The 17790-nt window shown below is 41.0% G+C and overlaps 1 protein-coding gene across 1 annotated transcript in view; it reads right to left on the bottom strand.

Annotated features, from left to right (window-relative positions):
• The window catches only part of LOC128852958 (uncharacterized), a 77003-nt gene that overhangs the window by 28803 nt on the left and 30410 nt on the right, over positions 1 to 17790 (bottom strand). Inside the window, exon 3 of the mRNA XM_054073788.1 lies at positions 6511 to 6623. Coding sequence (XP_053929763.1) covers positions 6511 to 6623 — 113 coding nt within the window. The remainder of the gene's footprint in view (positions 1 to 6510; positions 6624 to 17790) is intronic.

Genomic DNA, 17790 nt, shown 5'->3' on the forward strand with positions numbered 1-17790 from the left:
CAAAATTATTAAATTGAGGAGATTTTATTTGGTCTTCACATGCCAGAGCCGCTTTGATGAGGAGATGTTTTGGCACTGAAAGGAAACGAGAGCAGCTGGAGGAAAAATCAAATGAAACTAAGCCTCGGAAAATTGAAGAAAACGCAAGCTTAATAATATTTAATAATTAAATTTCCACAAACAATAGCGGCAAATGAAGTAATCTGCAAAGTCTGTGAACTCATTTGCATAATTGATGCCGGTCCCCTGTAAATGAATAATGAAGATAATAAAAGATGTTGCTAAAAATGGGCACAATAACAGCAAATTTCATCAAGCCGCGCGCTCTGATTAATCTGCTCTTGCAAATCAGCAGTGAGAGGGGGATGCGTGATACCCGCGCTGCGGCCGGCAGCCAAAGCAACCTCATCCCCAAACCCACAGGGTCCCTCGGAGGGTGAGGGGTGTCGCCACGCTGGGTTCCTGCACACCTCCCACCCTCCTGGGGGGCCAGCACAGCACGCTGCATTCCAGCTGTCCAGGGCGAACGACCATCTCCTGCCCAGTGGCCTTCCGAAGAGCCTAGGCCCTCTCCTAAAAGACACGCTGCCTGTCTGCCCGGGTAATGGGACAAGGTGTCTACATGTCATGGCCTGGACGGCCTTCAAAGGTGGAGCAGGTCCAGCTGGGGCCAGTGTCCATCAGGAGCTGCCGCCTGGCCTGGCAGCGGTATTGTCTCTAGGTTATTCCAGCCATGCCACTGACGGAGCACTCCTGGCTCTGCCCAGGCTCACAGAATCATGGAATCACTGAAGTCAGAAAAGATCTCTATGCTCATCTAGTCCAACTGTCAGCCCAACACCACTGTGCCTCCTGAACCACGTTCCCAAGTGCACATCCACATGCTTTCTGAACCCCTTCAGGGATGGAGACTCCATCACACCTCTGGGCAGCTTCTGCCACGGCATCACCGCTCTTTCAGTAAATATCTTTTTGGTTTATGTCTAATCTAAACCTATCCTGGCACAACTTGAAGCCATTTCCTCTTGTCCTGTCACTTGCTACCTGGGCGGAGAGCCCAGCACCCACCTCTCCACAACCTCCTTCCCGTGAGCTGCAGAGAGCGATGTCTCCCCTCAGCCTCCTCTTCCCCAGTGTAAAGAGCCCCAGGTCCCTCAGCTGCTCCCAGAACCCCTGGGCTCCAGCCCCTTCCCCAGCTCCATTCCCTCCTCTGGACACGCTGCAGGCCCTCAATGTCCTTCTTGTTCTGAGAGACCCAAAACTGAACACAAGCTTCAAGGTGTGGCCTCATCAGCACTGAGCCGAGGGGGACGATCCTTTTCCTACTCCTGCTGGCCACATCATTCTTGATCCAAGCCAGGAAGCTGCTGGCCATCTTGGCCACCTGGGTCACTGCTGGCTCACGTTAAACCACTGCCAACCAGCACCCCTAGGGCCTTCTCCACTGAGTCAGGGCAGGACGCATGGCCCAGCACATCCTGGATCAGCTCTAGACAGATCAGAAGCAAGTGCCACAAGCATGAACTGCTTGGCAGGCTATAATCTGGCTCACGCGTTGGTAGCCATAAAATAATACTTTCAGATTTAATACTCACTTTACCCTGATTTATGTACTCCCACAAGGGCCTGGCCCTGCAGATTCCACTGGCGTCAGCCATTGCTTTTCACAGGACTGGAATTTTTCACTGATTGTGAAAAAAAAGATAGCAGAACCCAGATACACTGCTCCCTGAAGCTGATGCACAGGCTGGCAGGGGTCACTCCGCAGGGGAAATGGGAAATTTTGCACAAACAGTCCTCTCACCTGACACTTGAGCCTGCGTTTCCCAGGACAGGAACCTGCCCTTCTCTGCAGCCAGAACAAGTCCCCACCCTTTCCAGCCCAGCCCAGCCTAGAAACTAGTTCTCCTACAGAAAAAATATTCAAAACTGGTATATTTGATACTTTCTCATCAATTACTAACATTTTCTGATAAAATCATAAAATACTTTCTCCAACAGCTCTACTGTACAGTTGGGCTGCAATGTGTAATTAAATGTGAATTAATTGTACAGCTGGGATGCAACGTGTGACAGACTCAGAATTAGTTCTATAGCCTCAATACGACGATTCATTATTTTGTGTAAAACACATTCAGCAGTAGAAGTGAATGAGTGTCCACGTGCCTGAAGCAAGAGTGTGTTAGGACCTAAATAGGCACTTTCTTGTAATGGAGGAAGCTGAAAAACTATGTCAGCAGGCTCCAACCATGTCCTTTGCAATCAGAGCAAATGGAAAAATTCAGGGTAGTAGGAGTCACAGACTTTAAAAATCAAAAAGCAGATGCTTGATTAAGAAACAGCACTTGCAGTTTTCAGATAATATACGTTGATATAAAATTGATTTTATTTTGAAGAATCATCTTTGATTTCCTTGTCTTTTTGAGCCCTGTCACTGTTACTCTGTTAGAAGTCATCACAAAATCTTTGTCCGATAGTAGGACCAGGAATAATCAGGTTTAGTCCTGTCCAGTCGAATGACTCTGGGGCATCGACTCAAGACCTGACTTTTGTTGGCTAATTAATTAAAAGGACCCTGTATCAGATGCAAGTGTTGTGCTTGTTTGTAATGCCCTATAGCAATCTTAGTCAGGCAAATTCTATTGTGCTATACTCGGCATGGTTTAGTTTCATCTTTAAACACAAAGATGAACAACTGTGCTTTTAATTACTTGCCTTTCCAAACAAAATATTGTTTAGAAAATGAGCAAGGGAAGCTTTCAGCTCCAGGAAACACTGATTCAGAAACACCACGACCAGTGCAGTATCTGGATAAACCTATGATCTTAAAAGGCAGGAACAGCTTTTAGTAATGTATGTTTTTTCTTTCCTTCCTTCCTTTCTCCCTCTCTTCGCCGTTCTGATTCTTAGGGTGCTTATGTATTCCACGCTCTGTTCAACCAAACATTCCAGTATTGCATCTACATAGACCCTTGTCTAGACAGTATCTGGAAATGCGGGTCTTTAGCACATCCCTGCTTTGTCCCCTAGTGTTCTAAAGGAAGACTGACAAAATTTAGCAAATCTTGCAGGAAATTGTTCCATTTGAAGTTTCATTTCATCTTAACTCATAGTTTTCAGGGAGAAGCAAATGACATTGCCCTTAGTACAAATAAACTAACAGACGGGATGAACTCAGTGCAACGGAAGGAAAAGACTAAGACTCATTCTTCCTCTGACTCCTACAGTCTCTACGTAGAGCTTGAAGATTTTATCTGCAGAACCCCTCAGTAAAATCTGTCCAATGTCTTCACGGACTAAGTCAATCTGGGAAGGCATTAGACCCTTTTGTATTCTCTTTATCAGTCGGCTGCCGTGTCTCCCTCTACAGTCATCGTTAACTTGTCAATGCAATTGCTAGTAAAGTGTTTCTTTGACCACTTCAGCTGTTTATTTTCATTGCATCTTGAAATTGTAGATGATGGCTTGCCACATGCTAACTGGCCCTGGAGACTGTAAGCTCCAGTTAAGTGTTCTGCCATATTTCTAAAAGAGAAAAATTAAATATTGACTGGCCGACAGGAGTTTTATTGTACTTTTTGGACAGATTTCTTCCTGTGGGAGATTTCTCTTCAAATCTTAAACCATTACGTTGTCTAAATTGAAGGGTTTTTTTACCTTTCCAAAAAATGAAATGTTCCTTTTCTTTTTTATTCACTACTCTGTAGCCTTTACTAGGTTAATAGTGGAGAAGACGGGTAACAATATGTCACATAAAGTTCTAAATAGGGCTTAAAGACTGATAGAAGTCTAGACTTCTATCAGAACCTAGAGACTGCATTTCTTCTGCTAGTTCTCATGACCTGGGCTTTGGCTCACACTGCCCTGTATTTGGTCACAGCTGGTGACGTTTGGTTATGCAACATGCTTTTTTCTCCTAGTAAAAGAGGAGATGTATTGTTAGGCTATAGCAACATTCATAGAACTGCAAGAAGCAATGTGCAACTGAACTAATCCCGCTGCAAAGCTGTTGCTGAAGGGTTATTTTGTCAAAAACTTGAACTCGTTATTTAATTGTACTTAGCAGCGTTACATAGAACGAAGAGAATGCAGGAGGGGAATCTTTACCTCTCACTACAAAACATGAGATTCTGGAACCATTTTCTGTAGCTTGCTCAGCAGCACCAAGCCATTAATTCTAGGTGTTACTGTCAATGACACTCCCTCAGAGGGACAATATTAGGCATTCGCTTGCATGATCTGCTCCTCGTATGAAGAGAATGAATAAAAAATGAAGCTCTTCACTGTGAACTATTCCAGACTAGTTATTTTCATTTAAAAAATGTTTATTTTACTTCAACAATCTGAAGGTTAAATTAACTCTTCTGCTATGAAGCTAGTGGGAAGTCTCGAAGCATACTGCTGCCTCTTAGATGGTAAAGGAGGCAATAACATATGGCCCAGATGCTAATAATCTAACGCTATCAAATGTATAAGTCACAGGCTTATCGCAAGCTTTCCGACCAGTGACCCTTCGTCCTGTCAAAAGCAAACAAGCTCTTGATTACTGATACAAAGCTACTGGAAATAAAAATTAATTAAAAAGCTCTTTCAAAACATACATTTTCAGTGATGCCTTTTGAGTGCCGTGCACTGATTCCTATGAATTCCACAGCACATGGCTATGTACCTCCATTGGAGACACTGTTCCTGAGCCAGAAACTGGAAGGATTTGTGCCACAGTACACGTTTAAGGATTTGATCCCCATAATGGATTTACTATCGTTGCCTAAACAGCAGAGAAGGTTTGACCATCGTGACTATAAAAAGCATACAGGTGTATTCCTCATGCAAATCCCTTTGCCCTTTGTAATGAAAAACTGTAAGTAGATTTGGGGACACATTGTGCACCACAGATTTTCTAGTTGCCTCCTCCACATCATTAGTGAATCTTCACTGAATTCACATAGAGGCAGAGTCTTCTGGACAGTGAGGATTTTTTTGACAAGCTGAAGTTGCCAGGCTTTTAGCTGGGGCTCCCAGAATCCGTGGGGAGCACTGCACGTGTGCCGACAGCCCTGCAACAAAACACACGCTGCGCAGGGCAGCTACGCGGAGAGCCACGCCAGCCTTTTCTAGAACAAATCTGTAAAGCAGCCCAGCACTGGAGAGATTTGCTACTATCTCATACAGAAATGAGTTCAGAGCCTTCTGAATTATTTGTTCAGTGCTCCAGCTGATAAACCACAGCCTATTTATTATACAATTTATGCCTCATTGTTCAGAATGTACTTGCCTATCATGAAAGGCTGCTATACTGCAACTAAATGTAAATCTTAAATACACTAAGTCTTATCAACTGTATGTAGAATACCCTTTAAAAGTCTATCTTCAGTTGGGTATTCAGACTGACTACTTGCCTTAATTTATGCAAATATGGCCTATAGCTAAGAGCTTTGTATATTTGTTTCCCTATGGTATTAGTATTCAAAAAATAGGACATTCTTTCAAGGGCATTTTATAAACGCAGAACTATAATTTATATAGCAAATTAAAGCTCATACAAAATGTGTGCACTGAGGTACAGATTAACATATTTAATTTCAGTATTACCTGCAAACCTATTTTTTCCCATGCACTGCTCTAATTAGCCATATAAAATCAAGTCAGTATATTGTAAGCAATTATTTTAGTGGGAGTAGAAAGAGAAACTGAATTAAATATATGGTGAGAGATAATATCTTACGGAAATTAATATACTCATTTGTATCAAGAAAAATGTGTTCTCGCTAAATTTTATATAATGGTTTGGAGTTCAAAAATATGACTCGTGTAGAAGTTGTAGTTTCACAGTTACTCAGATATTAGACTGCGGAACTGCTTTTAAGTTCCTTAGTAATGTGCCAGTGCTCATTCTTTGATATCTACAGATTGTCAGGAACTAATAATTTCATTCCATATTGTGCAATTTCTCCTATTATGAATATTCACTCCCCCTACAGTCGAATGTGCAAACTGTTAGTAACTCTGTATATTAGAAGATCTCTTTCGATCATTTAAATGCATATTTGGCTCTTCATGTCTTTACTTTTGTAACTCTTCACTTGAGAGAATTAAATGATGGTGAAAATCAAAATGCAATTTTTCTTTCATTGACAACTAAAAGTAACCCAATAAACAGTAATTTTTGTCTTTCCCATTTTACCCTTATCATTCTGAAAGCTAAATATGAAAATTATATTTACGGAGTGCGAAAAAAAAAGCGATCCACGGGTTAATGACTTTCAGCTGTCTCCTCATATTGCAGCTTCCAATCCTGATGGGACTGGGACAGCAGAAACCATTTTCTAGCAGTAAGAGCCTTTAGTCGATCAAGTTGCTGCAATTCCCAATTTTATACTCAGTTTCAATTGCAGAGCTGGCACTACACGCCATGGCAAAGTTCCTGGTGTAAGAAGGACAACAGACCCTGACATTCCCTCCGACTACTTGCTCGGTGTCTCAGGACATCCAATAAAGACCAGGACTAACCTCATGAAAGTCTGATGCTTGCGTAACTGTCTTGAGGCCTCGAAGCAACTCTTCCCCATTTCGTGGCATAGAAGCTGCTGTCCGACATAGCTGCCTTTTGCTTCCACTCTGCCCTGGGAGAATGATAACAAGGAATTTTATTGCTTGGAAGGGCCAACAAAAAAAAAAGCGAGCAGATAATAAAGCCTTTTAGAAGCGAGGTATGAAAGACTGGACTATGTTTTTTGCCTTCCTGCCTGCAGCATCACATAAGAAACTCCTTGGATACAAAACTGTGACGAAAAGTTTTCCACCTCGTGAAAATTCAAAGTTTTTGAGTGCTTTGCTATTTCACATCTAGGTAAACCCATGACCACTACAAAAAAACAGTGCACACAGCATGTCCTAGTTCTTCCTTTAGCATCCTCTCCCATCTTGGCTGAGCACTCTGGCCACTGGCAGTCTGAGGTCAGCTGTTCTCCAGCTTCCCACGAAGCCTTTCCATCTTGTATGAACAGAAAATGTTCATATGATGAACCTGTGCCTGGGCAGGACATCAACTAGTGGGCAGTCTTAAGCAGCTGTGTTATTTAGATGTATATTTTTATACATACACTCACGCAGGGCAATTACACAGATGCGTGTATGAGCCTAGATACACACCTACAGACACTCACACACACGTTCCTGTGAAACAGCTGGATTTGTACAAACCATGATCTCTAGTGAAACTCATTCTATTTTACACATCCCAAATAGTTTCCCCAACTAGAGGAGGAATAATTTCCAGTCCTCCATATTGTAAAGTGTACAAGTAACATGTGTGAATAAAATATTTTTATTTAAAACTTCCCTTAACATTGTAAGACAAATTGGCAACAGGGCATCAGCCCAAGCTCTAGAAACTCATGGAAGGGCTTCAGACGTGACAGCTAAACCTTGCACTCAACAGAAAGTAAAGCAGGAATGACAGAAAAAGTGACAGACAAATTTAAGATCTACCTCTGTTTTAACAATTTTTTGTGACAGCATTTTAAAAGTTAGCTGGGCAATTGCTCTCAAATGACAGCGTGCTGCTGAGCGGGAGAGCACTGGGCACAGGAAAGGACTCGTGAATAGGTGTTTCAATGGGGACTTTCAAACCCACAGAACTTTAGTATACATTATTGCAGTATTGAAGTATTTAATTCTTTCAGCTTCCACAGATGTAAAATTTTTGCTGCGCCAATTTTGCTAATTATCTCTGACATTTATGCTTATGGCATTTCTGCTTATGGCACAAACGTTCTGCAGAGATGGTTCCTTTCTCCATGCCAGGTACTAGGCTGGGGGTTGAGGCCACAGGCTTACAGTATCAGAAGCGCAGGTATCCAGACTTTCAGCTCAGTGATGTAGTTTTGCATTTAATTTTCCTTCCTCGGTTTCTCCAACTGTCTAAGCCCAGCTTTTGGGGGACACTGAAGAAATTGTTTCCATGTAGATTTTAAATGCTTTTTCATCCCACTGTAACAGAAATTATGTCAAGTAGGGGTCATGACTGTATTTCAAAATCAAATTGTTTGCTCACAAGAAAAATACAAATACAGTCATCTAACAAGAAATATTCAAGCACTATTAATTTCAGAACTATTTCGCATCTGACCTATATCACTTACCTTCTGCGGGGTTTTCTGTACAGATTCGCTCAAAATGAATGATGTACCATTTTGGTATTTCGGAACATAGCCTTGCTTGAGCAGTTTAAATATTCCCCATATATTTCAGTAACAATAGGATAGGTTTTCCTTTTCTCACACACAGCATTATTACAAACTAATAAACCCTCTGAGGCCCAGGTCTCCACTAGGCCTCACAAACCTATGTGCAGGAGGGGTGGTTTTCTGCTAAAATGGTAAACCTAATCCTAAAATATTTATTAAAAACTGACTTCAAAATTCTCTGGTTTTGAGCTACATAAGGTCATTAGATTTTGACCAGCAGTTATATGCATGATTCAAACACAATACTCAACATCCAAATGGTCACTAGCTTCACCCCATTCAAGTGTTCAAAAGTCACTCCTCATTGATTTTGTAAGAAAATGCCCAAAACTCATAAGACAGCAAAGAAATAGCACTTTTTAAAATTATACAATGGTTGTAAAACAATTCACAGCGACGTCTGTCACTCTGCATAAAATGTGTATTTTGAAGATTTGTACCATCTCTTCAACCACACTCACACGTATCGAAATAATACAAAGCAATAGTAAAGAATTTAGACAATATTGACATTAATCTATGAATCAAATACTACATGTATTACGAAATAAACTCAAACCTACAACAGTAAGATCAGGCAGAATTCTCATCAAGATAATCTCTCCTACAGCTCTGACTCTGAAAATGCTTACACGGCCCCAACTTCAGGCTTCAGTAGCCCCACTGAAGTCCACAGGACCACAGGGTTAAAATTCACCCCATATAAATTTGTGGGCTCACACCCTAAAGAGGAGGCACAAAAGCGAGCCTTACATGAACAATGGCTCCAAGTTTCCAAGAGGAACTGCTACAGTGCCAGCTGTTTCAGTCTCCTTTGCAAATCTCTTTGTTTGCCCTACCTCTTCCTGAACAGCTGAAGGCTCCTGTGGGCCAGGCAAAAAAGAGAATAGATATTCTCATTGCCTTAGCAAATGTGAATAGTTATGGCTCAGATCAAGTTCCACACTTCATCAAGCGGTAGAAATATCCAAAATGATAATGCCAGACCTGTATTCACTTGTGCTTTAGCCGATGGGGGCATATGTTTGTAACAGTAACACGCTGTCACTTAAGAGGGGAAAAGAGCATTTTGTGACAGGCAAATTACTGCTTTATCTCATTAGGAATGTTACGTTCCTGAACTAAGACATAACAATTGCACAGTGGTAATCATCATAATATCATCAAGATGCTGCTATATTTGAACATGACATGAGCTCCTCACCAGCTCAGCCCACTGCGGCCTACCAGCTCGGAGTACGGGGAAGTTACTGCTCTGCAGTGACTCACGCACAGAGACAAGAAAGTACTGACTGTGACAGCCTACGAGGAGATGCATTTAGCAACCTGCTTCTGGCAGCCTGGGATGCTACACCTGAAGGGTGAAATATTTTCAAAGTTTCTCAGCCTGTAAGGAGAGGTGTCTGATTTATCCAGTAATGTGATCCGTCTACAGCTTCTTTTTCTTATTACGTGACAGCCAGTATCTGACAAAATTAGACAAACCTGCAAGCCTGAATCAGTTATATCACAACATTTTGCTTGACTCTGATAGTGGAAAAGGCCACTACATCCATTTGGACTCTATTTACTGCCAGCCAGCTCAGTCTTTGTTCAATGAAAAGCTGCACCCTCCTACTGAATAAGTCTTCAGATGCAACAGAACTGTCTCTGACAAACCCAAGTGCCACAGAGACAGTGCCATGCGGCACAATGGATTTCCTGTGTTAAACCTTACTCACAGAACTGCAAGTCATTTGTGACATTAAAGAACCCGGTTTTCAACTGCCCTCCCCGTCATCCAGTAACCTTCTCCTGCAGCCCCAGTGGCACAGAGCCGGAGTGTGATCCCGGGACCTCACAGATTCCCATGAAAGGAAGAAACATTTTCCCTTCTTTCCAGGTCTACTGATTTGAGTAGCTGTGAAAACTGGTAATTGTCTCACTCCCCTTTCTCTTCCACAACAAAATAACCTCATACATACTGCAGAGTAAGCACGTTTTCCTATGCCCACAGCAGCACAAGCATTTCAGTCACACTGGATCTGAAGACAGGTGAACAATTTCTTTCCTGGAAACCCTAATACAGTCTGTCTGCCTAGCCAGGGGCAGTCTGGCTCCAGAAAGACTGTATCAAATTTGAATAATTGGACTGATCTAAGCACCCTTTGTTTTAGCCTGATGATTTGCACAGCTTGCATCTGCAAATACTTCTCCCCATATATACTTAAATTTCAATTAGGTAAATTAAAAGTTTTATATTTTTATGTGCAAGTTGTTTTTTTTTAATTCACCTATCATACATCTAAGAACATCTATTGATCAAACAGAAATTCTAGGATTTTAAAATTACAAAGAAAATTATCATTCTATAACGTGTTTGGCAATCGTTCAGCTTCACAGCCGAGCGATAGTATTCTAGGCTTTCTGGATGCATCCTACTCTTCCTCTCATGGACTATATCGACTAATTACAGATCCTCGCCTTTCAGTGTTTTAGGCCTTCTCCTCCCTCAACTACACCTCTGCAAAGTTATATCACAAAATAAAATGAAGAAACACAGAATCACTAATCTGGTTCTAGGTATTTCTCCACCACTACCAAAACGGTTTCCCAGGATGAACCAGAGGAGCCTACTACCATTATAAAAGTGGTACAGCACTTCCTTTTTCTTGAATATCTCCTCAGAAGTAAAATCCAAACAGGAAGGAAAGAACTGAAGAAACTGGGCTCTAATCTTCTAAAGCAGAAAATATTTTTAAAGTCTGTATAAAACTTCTATTAAGGGAATCCAGAAGCCAAAGGAATGTGTCCCCACTGGGCCTGCACAGACATTTCAGTGCAATTATCACTACCTTCCAATTAACTTCTGCTATCCTTTCTCCCATAAAAGCAAAGGTGCATACCGACAGTGAAGAACCAAAGCTTGCCGCAGTTGGGCAACTGTTCGAGATCCCGTGCTTACGAACGCCAGCTGTTTGTCTAGCACAGAACAGGCCGGGCTGGTATCATCTCATCCAGCAGGGAAATCTTAGAAACATCTCTGCCTGATGTCAGGGAGTCATCTGACCAAAAGTGATCCTGAACAACACCTGCAAGTTCAGTCAGTCTCACCAGCAATTCTGTGCCCCCATGCTCTACTGACCGTACCAGTCTTACACTGTTGGATCCATACCGAAGAAGACAGAAACTTGCGACCTCACACTTTAGATTAGGAATGCTGACATCCTTCCCTCCTGCTGACACAGCTAAAATAAAACACAAGTAATATCAAGTGCTTCCACTATCAGGCATTTTAAATGTAACTACAACTTCCTGTAAAAAGGAAGTCGCTCCTTTCACCCTGATTTACTGCACAAAGGATCCTCTCCTGATTTACATTACAGCACATTATCGAAAAATTGCTACCCTGTGTCTAAATGTTACCCGATAAATTTTTTAGAATCAGAGATTACTTCACAAATACTTTTAATGAAATCTAAACACAGATGCATGAATTTAAGCCTCTAATTCATTAAGAACTAAACCTTCCCAAGACAGAAAGGCGTAAGTCCCTTTGAGGGGATACCACAGGCATCTGAATTTTTCACCAATATTTTAGTATCATAGGAAAATGTGACAGTAGTAATAATCCATGGTATTATATACTGTTAGACAAGCTGGACAAACGACATCTGCTACTGAATGGATGTGGAAAGAGTCTGTATTAGAAAACTTTCCTGCTGGGTCACAAACATACATCAGTAATGGTTTGTTTTCAGCACAAGAAAAATTGCCATTGTCATATTCCAAAGTGAGTGTAAATTGTTTTATTATAAACTCCCTGTTGGTCCCTGTTTAACTGAGAAATCATTCAATCTAAATTTATCTTCTCTCTGTGTGGCACTGCCATGTGTTGGTATCACCAAACGCTGCCTCAGTAACAAAACCAGTGTTGCCTTAAAAGACAGACTGAGCCCTTGGTCTCAGGTAGCTTTGCCACACATTAACTCCTGGTCTGCCCTCACTTACTGTGATTTGTAATTCAAGGCTCTAAATTTCATTAAGTCAAGGCTCCATTGCCATTGATTCACAAGGCAATCTCTAGAAACTTCCACCGTGCTTGACAACTGGCCATTTATATTTTACATGTATGCATCTGATTATATAGACGGTGAAAATACAAAACTATTCCCTACTTACGTTACTTCCTGTAGCTTAGAGGGGAAACCCTAGTCCAGATGAGCAATGTGAGCTGTATCTATTCCCAACATCCTCCATTCCAATCACTTTTCTATTTGATTTCCAAGTAATGACTGCTTTAATAATGCCACTGAAACGTACACAGAACAAACACGTGGCCTCCATGGTCTCTTCTGCAGTTTTAATTCTTCCATTACATTTTGAGCATCTGATAGAGAAAGCGTAAGTGAAAAAGACTCAGAGAACTGTGAAGGAACCACTCAGCTACCACAGAGGCTCTATTTACCATGAGAGGGTCTCGTTGTCTCCAAGAGCTCCACCAAGGAAAGCTTTATTGAGGATGTAATTTTTCACACTTAATGCCATGAAATGTCAACCTGAAGCAAAATCAGATCCACCACACAGCTCTGTTATATCAACAAGAGCACAGCTGAGGAAATTGAATGAAACTCCGCACCCAGTGAACACTTATCTGCTACAGATTAAAAATCTTATACTTGAATTTATTTGTATTAGAAATATTATAGGTTTGATTTTCATATGTAAACATCCGCCTACATTCATAAGGGGACACGGTTCATCAAAGAAAAACAGGAGGATTTCTTCCGTTTTCTTAATTGGTGATTACAAACAAGCAAGGCATCAGGCAACATTCCCTACTCACTAATTTAACCTCTGGGGAACTGGAATGTATTTGTATTTTACCACTCTCCACTGGAAACCTGGAGCAATTTGTGTATTTTCTTTAACAAAGGAGGCTGAAAGACAGGATGTTACTAGAGAAGGAGGCGATGTAAGCCTTCCAGTATCCAGCTTCTCCATATTCTCACTGCCCAAAGTGGCAGTCAGCTCAAAGGCCCAGGCAAACCACGCCAGGGAGAGGGGCTGTGTCAGAAGGGAGCAGGAATCAAGGGCAACCACAAAGCATATCATCCATTACTCTCTTAAAGAAGAGGAAAACTAAGGAAGGGCATAGCAGAAGGGTGACTTGCCTCCTGTTACTCTTTTTCTTTAAAAAAGAATCCATAATTTGCTGGATAGAAAAAAAAGGCAGCCCTTCCAAATCTCTTATCATGGGATTTTTCCAGCTCCTCTTCTGCACCAGGATTTTTTTTGCATAACTGGAGAAAGCAGAAGTTGAAAATGACGAAAGACGATAGCTTACTTCCAGGTGACTGTAAGGTTATCTTCCAAATTAAGAAGTGAGTTTGCCTATTTTTTTTCTGCAGTATGCAGAAATCTGGGAGGTTTTGACTCAGCTAAAGCTGAATCAGGGTTATTTCTTATGAGAGGAAAGAGAACCTGAGTTTGCCGATGCCCTTCCCTTGCCTGGATGCTGTTTTTCACTTCAAGAGCACATGACAGAGAAGCTGTGGGTGCTCCTCAAGCAGTGTGCCACTCTCCGCTGGCAGCTAGGGTGTCCCAGCTAGTCCAGCTGTGGCTGATTTAAGAAGCCACAGCTACAGCAAGTAATTGAGCAGCAGGAACTGTCATTGTGGATATTCTTTTGGATATAGGACTGCAGCTACAGGCTGAGATCTGTCTTGGGCATGAAATTCCATCAGATCCTGGAAGACAGTAAATCTTCAGCAGGGACCTCAGAAGTTACAAAGGGAGAGAAAAAATCAGCTGTACTCTGAATTTTGGACATATGTGATATTCTGTATTATTCTGGAGTTCCTCTAGCCTAAAATGAGATCAAAATTAAGGGTATTTGTAACGAGAAGCAGTGAAGAGTATTCCCGCTACTGGCTTGTATTTCCTATTGGGAAAAGCAGTATGTGAAATATTACTAGTTAGTTTGCTGTAGCTGCATGATATCTGTTTATTAGAACCCATTGATGTAACTAGGAAGCACAAACATCTCATTTGCCAATAAAACTATTGCTACAGAAAAACACACATCATCACAGTCGCTGTCTTTACAAGGCTATGTTCCAAAGAGACTGACACTGGGCTAATCAATAATTTGTGGGGTCTCTTGAATATCAGTGTCTCATGATATTCAAGCATAACTTTAATCTTCCTTCGGACAAGCATCTAAAAACAGTAAAAGGAATGATGCATTCGAATATAAAGGCCTTACAGAAGAAAGATTTCTATTCATCCAAGTCAAGAGCAATGACTCTGCATACAAGAAACACATCCTAAACGAGGTACAATTAGTGGTAGGATCTCATATCAAAGCTGCCAAAATGAGCAATATCTTAATGAAGTATAACCATATAATTCAGATACAAAAATAGAGAGTGTTCACCTTGTGCGAAAAGCAGCACAGAGACCCCATTAAAGGAGGGACTTGGAGCCAGAGGATGCAAGTTAGGAAACCAATACAGGCAAAATCGGAATAAAAAAAGAACCAGCACACATTCATTTCTGAAAACTTTCTAAAAAGCAGTAGCTGAGAAAAACAAAGGAGAAGAAATCAAAACAAAGCTTGTTTTCTGACATTTCCCTGCCAAGACCAGAAAAACACAGCTAGAAAAGTATAGGAGCATAAGAGTATCTGAGGATGATGTGAACACACTCACTCACTGGCAGGCTGGACAGTGAGGAACTGAAGGGACTGAAAGTGAACATTCTGAGGGCCAAGACAAACGACTTGTATGTTAACCATTCACAGTCTGGGAAAGAATTAAAATGCCTGCCCACTCCTCACTGACCAGCATTTCCGGGTTTTATTGTGGTGGGAATATTATTGACATGGAAAAAGATGAAAAAGAGTTAAAAAGTACATTTTTTCTGTTTCACAATACATTTCAGCATTCTTTTAACACGAAGTCCTACTAGAGAAAGTCATTTTATAGCTGAATCTCTTGTTCCATTTCAAAATTCAGCTGGTCGATCTATTTAATTCAATCTGTACATTTTAAAAAGCATTTTCAATGAAAAAGATCCTTAAAGACAACTTTAATACCATGCATTCTAAGACCTCTCCCTTCCCAACTCCAATGCTGTTCATCCTAGCTGTTCGTTACCACATACCCCCAGTGCACAATCAATTGCGGGGCGGGGTGGGTGAGTGAAGGGGTTTGGAAAGGGCATCTGGTTCAAGGTTAAGCTGAGATAAAATCCTAACTTGCTTTAGATTTATCTACATCTCATCTCAGCCATGCGATAGTACCCCTCTCTTCTTGCTGAGCTGCATTATCTGATTGTGATACTGTGTGTCAGCCGACAGACCTCTTGTTGAGCTTCATTCTTGCCACTGGGGTTTCATAAAGGTGGCTGCAATGAAGTATGGACAAATATTTAGCAAACCTACAGAAATCGGGAAGTAATTTTACTAGATAGCTTTATAGTAAACTATGGGACAACAACTGGTATTTCTCAAACATGAGAATCAACTAAACCTGCTTTCTGCAATAAATAAGCACAATTATTCTCATCAAAATCAAGGTTTCATTAATTTCCAGTTCATTCTAACAGTGTTTTGCTACTTTTATGTCTATCCAGACTATTTTAAATAGACACTGTAGTTTTAGTGTCCTATGAAACATTTTCCAAAGCAACCAGCTGAGAAACAACAGGAGCGCAAGTTCAGGTAGGAAAAAGCAGCAGCAAAGGCTTCAGGGCCTTTAATTAAGAGAGCCAAATGCTGTCTTAAGCAGGGGATGACCAGGAAGCATGGAGCAGGTTCTCAGAAGGTTTCAGCTGAATTCTGGAACTAACAGTCAGTGATCCTACGCAAGCCACTAAACTTCCAGAAGCTGTCAAAGGTCTTGCTTTGCAAAGGCCTTCAGTGCAAAGGCAATTCACTTGATTCCAGAACACTTGTGATCTCCTGCGCTACAGAAACAGCTAACAGGGCTCTACCATTACAGACTGATCGGAGCTTTAGAGCTTCAGCTGGAACAGCTCCAGAGACGCTGACATCTGTTTCTATACTTCAGTGACCCTGAGCCTCAGTAAAGAAGGGTAACAATTTGGATTTTCATCTTGTTCTGCTGCCATGAATGTTAAAAGAAGTCCTTGTCTTCTCCACCCACCAGCCATTCTAAAATGCCTTGACCTAACTGTATGTGTATTTACAAGAACAGCTTCAAAGAGTTTAAATGTTGTGTTCAGAACAAGGGGCACTGCATTTATCAGTGGATTCCACTTACGCTGCTTCTACAGCACCCAGACGTGATGTGCTTCATCACAGCTTCTGAGTTATAAAACAGGAAGTTATACCAGAGGACAACCATGGGCCTAGAAATACCCCAGCTGTAAAATACTTTCTTCTGTCTATTTTGGTTTATTCAATTTCTTTGATTAATTAAAAGAGAGTTAGTCCTTCATTACAAACATAATGCAATAAGCAAAATCTGTAGGTTTTCTTCTTATACCTTTTTGACGGCAAAACTAAACTTCCCTCAAACAAGACTAAAAAGTATTTATGGACTGTCCCCTGCCCTGTTTTTCATTTAGCATCTAAATAGTGAAGGTAATCCAAAGCTTAACTCCACACATTATGAAAACACCCATTTAAAATTAATTTATGTTTAAAATGACCTATACAGTCTTTCCTCTAAACCTCAGTTGAGATATCAGTTGCTTAAATATATTCAACACATTTAACAGAATCCTATCGCCTCTCCTGTTCTTATTTAATTAAGAATTACATTTGTCAGCCACAGGAGAATCAGAAGAGCTTTCCTTTGAGTTATTCAAAACGCGGTAAAATAACACATGCAGCTACAGCAGCTGACAGTATCAGCAGGGTCAGAGTTAGGACAAACTGGCCAAAAAGAGCAGCTTTGGGCATAATTTTAATCAGTCCTTGGGTGCATGAAATGTCATGGAGTTTCATATGAAATTAAATTATCCCTTTCTCTTAGCTTATTTCTGCTCCAGCTAATCCTCTAACTCTTTATTACACATTATCTTTACCATCTGCTCTGGCTGAATGTTCAACACCTTGCAGAAGAACTCGGGGCTGATTGGTTTTTATGGGCAACATGATCTGAGTTTTATGCACATACTTAGGATTATGTCAAGGACAAAGAGGATGAATAATCCATCAACTATAATAAGCAAGAACCCATATCAGTGCAGCTAGAACATGTGTTCTGTTTCAAAAGCAAAAGATGAATTAGAGATATTTGGATCATAAAAAACCCATAATCCAGGACCCTGTCTCTTCTAGGACAACATTTCCATACATCCACACTCCACTACAAAGCCCTTCTGGAAGCAATGTTTCAGTCTTGAGAAACCAGACTTTTTGGTGCTAAAATGGCACTTCCAATAACAAGCAAAGAAAGAGCTCCACTGAACTGGGCATCTCCTATAACATGGAACAGATGGCAGCAAAATATCTGCCCCGTGCACAGGTCTTTCACCTATATCTTTATGGTCAATAATAGATTGTTACTCTGTTTTCATACTTTTTTGC

This window comes from Cuculus canorus, chromosome 8 (genome assembly GCF_017976375.1).
Source record: "Cuculus canorus isolate bCucCan1 chromosome 8, bCucCan1.pri, whole genome shotgun sequence".
Taxonomy (NCBI): domain Eukaryota; kingdom Metazoa; phylum Chordata; class Aves; order Cuculiformes; family Cuculidae; genus Cuculus; species Cuculus canorus.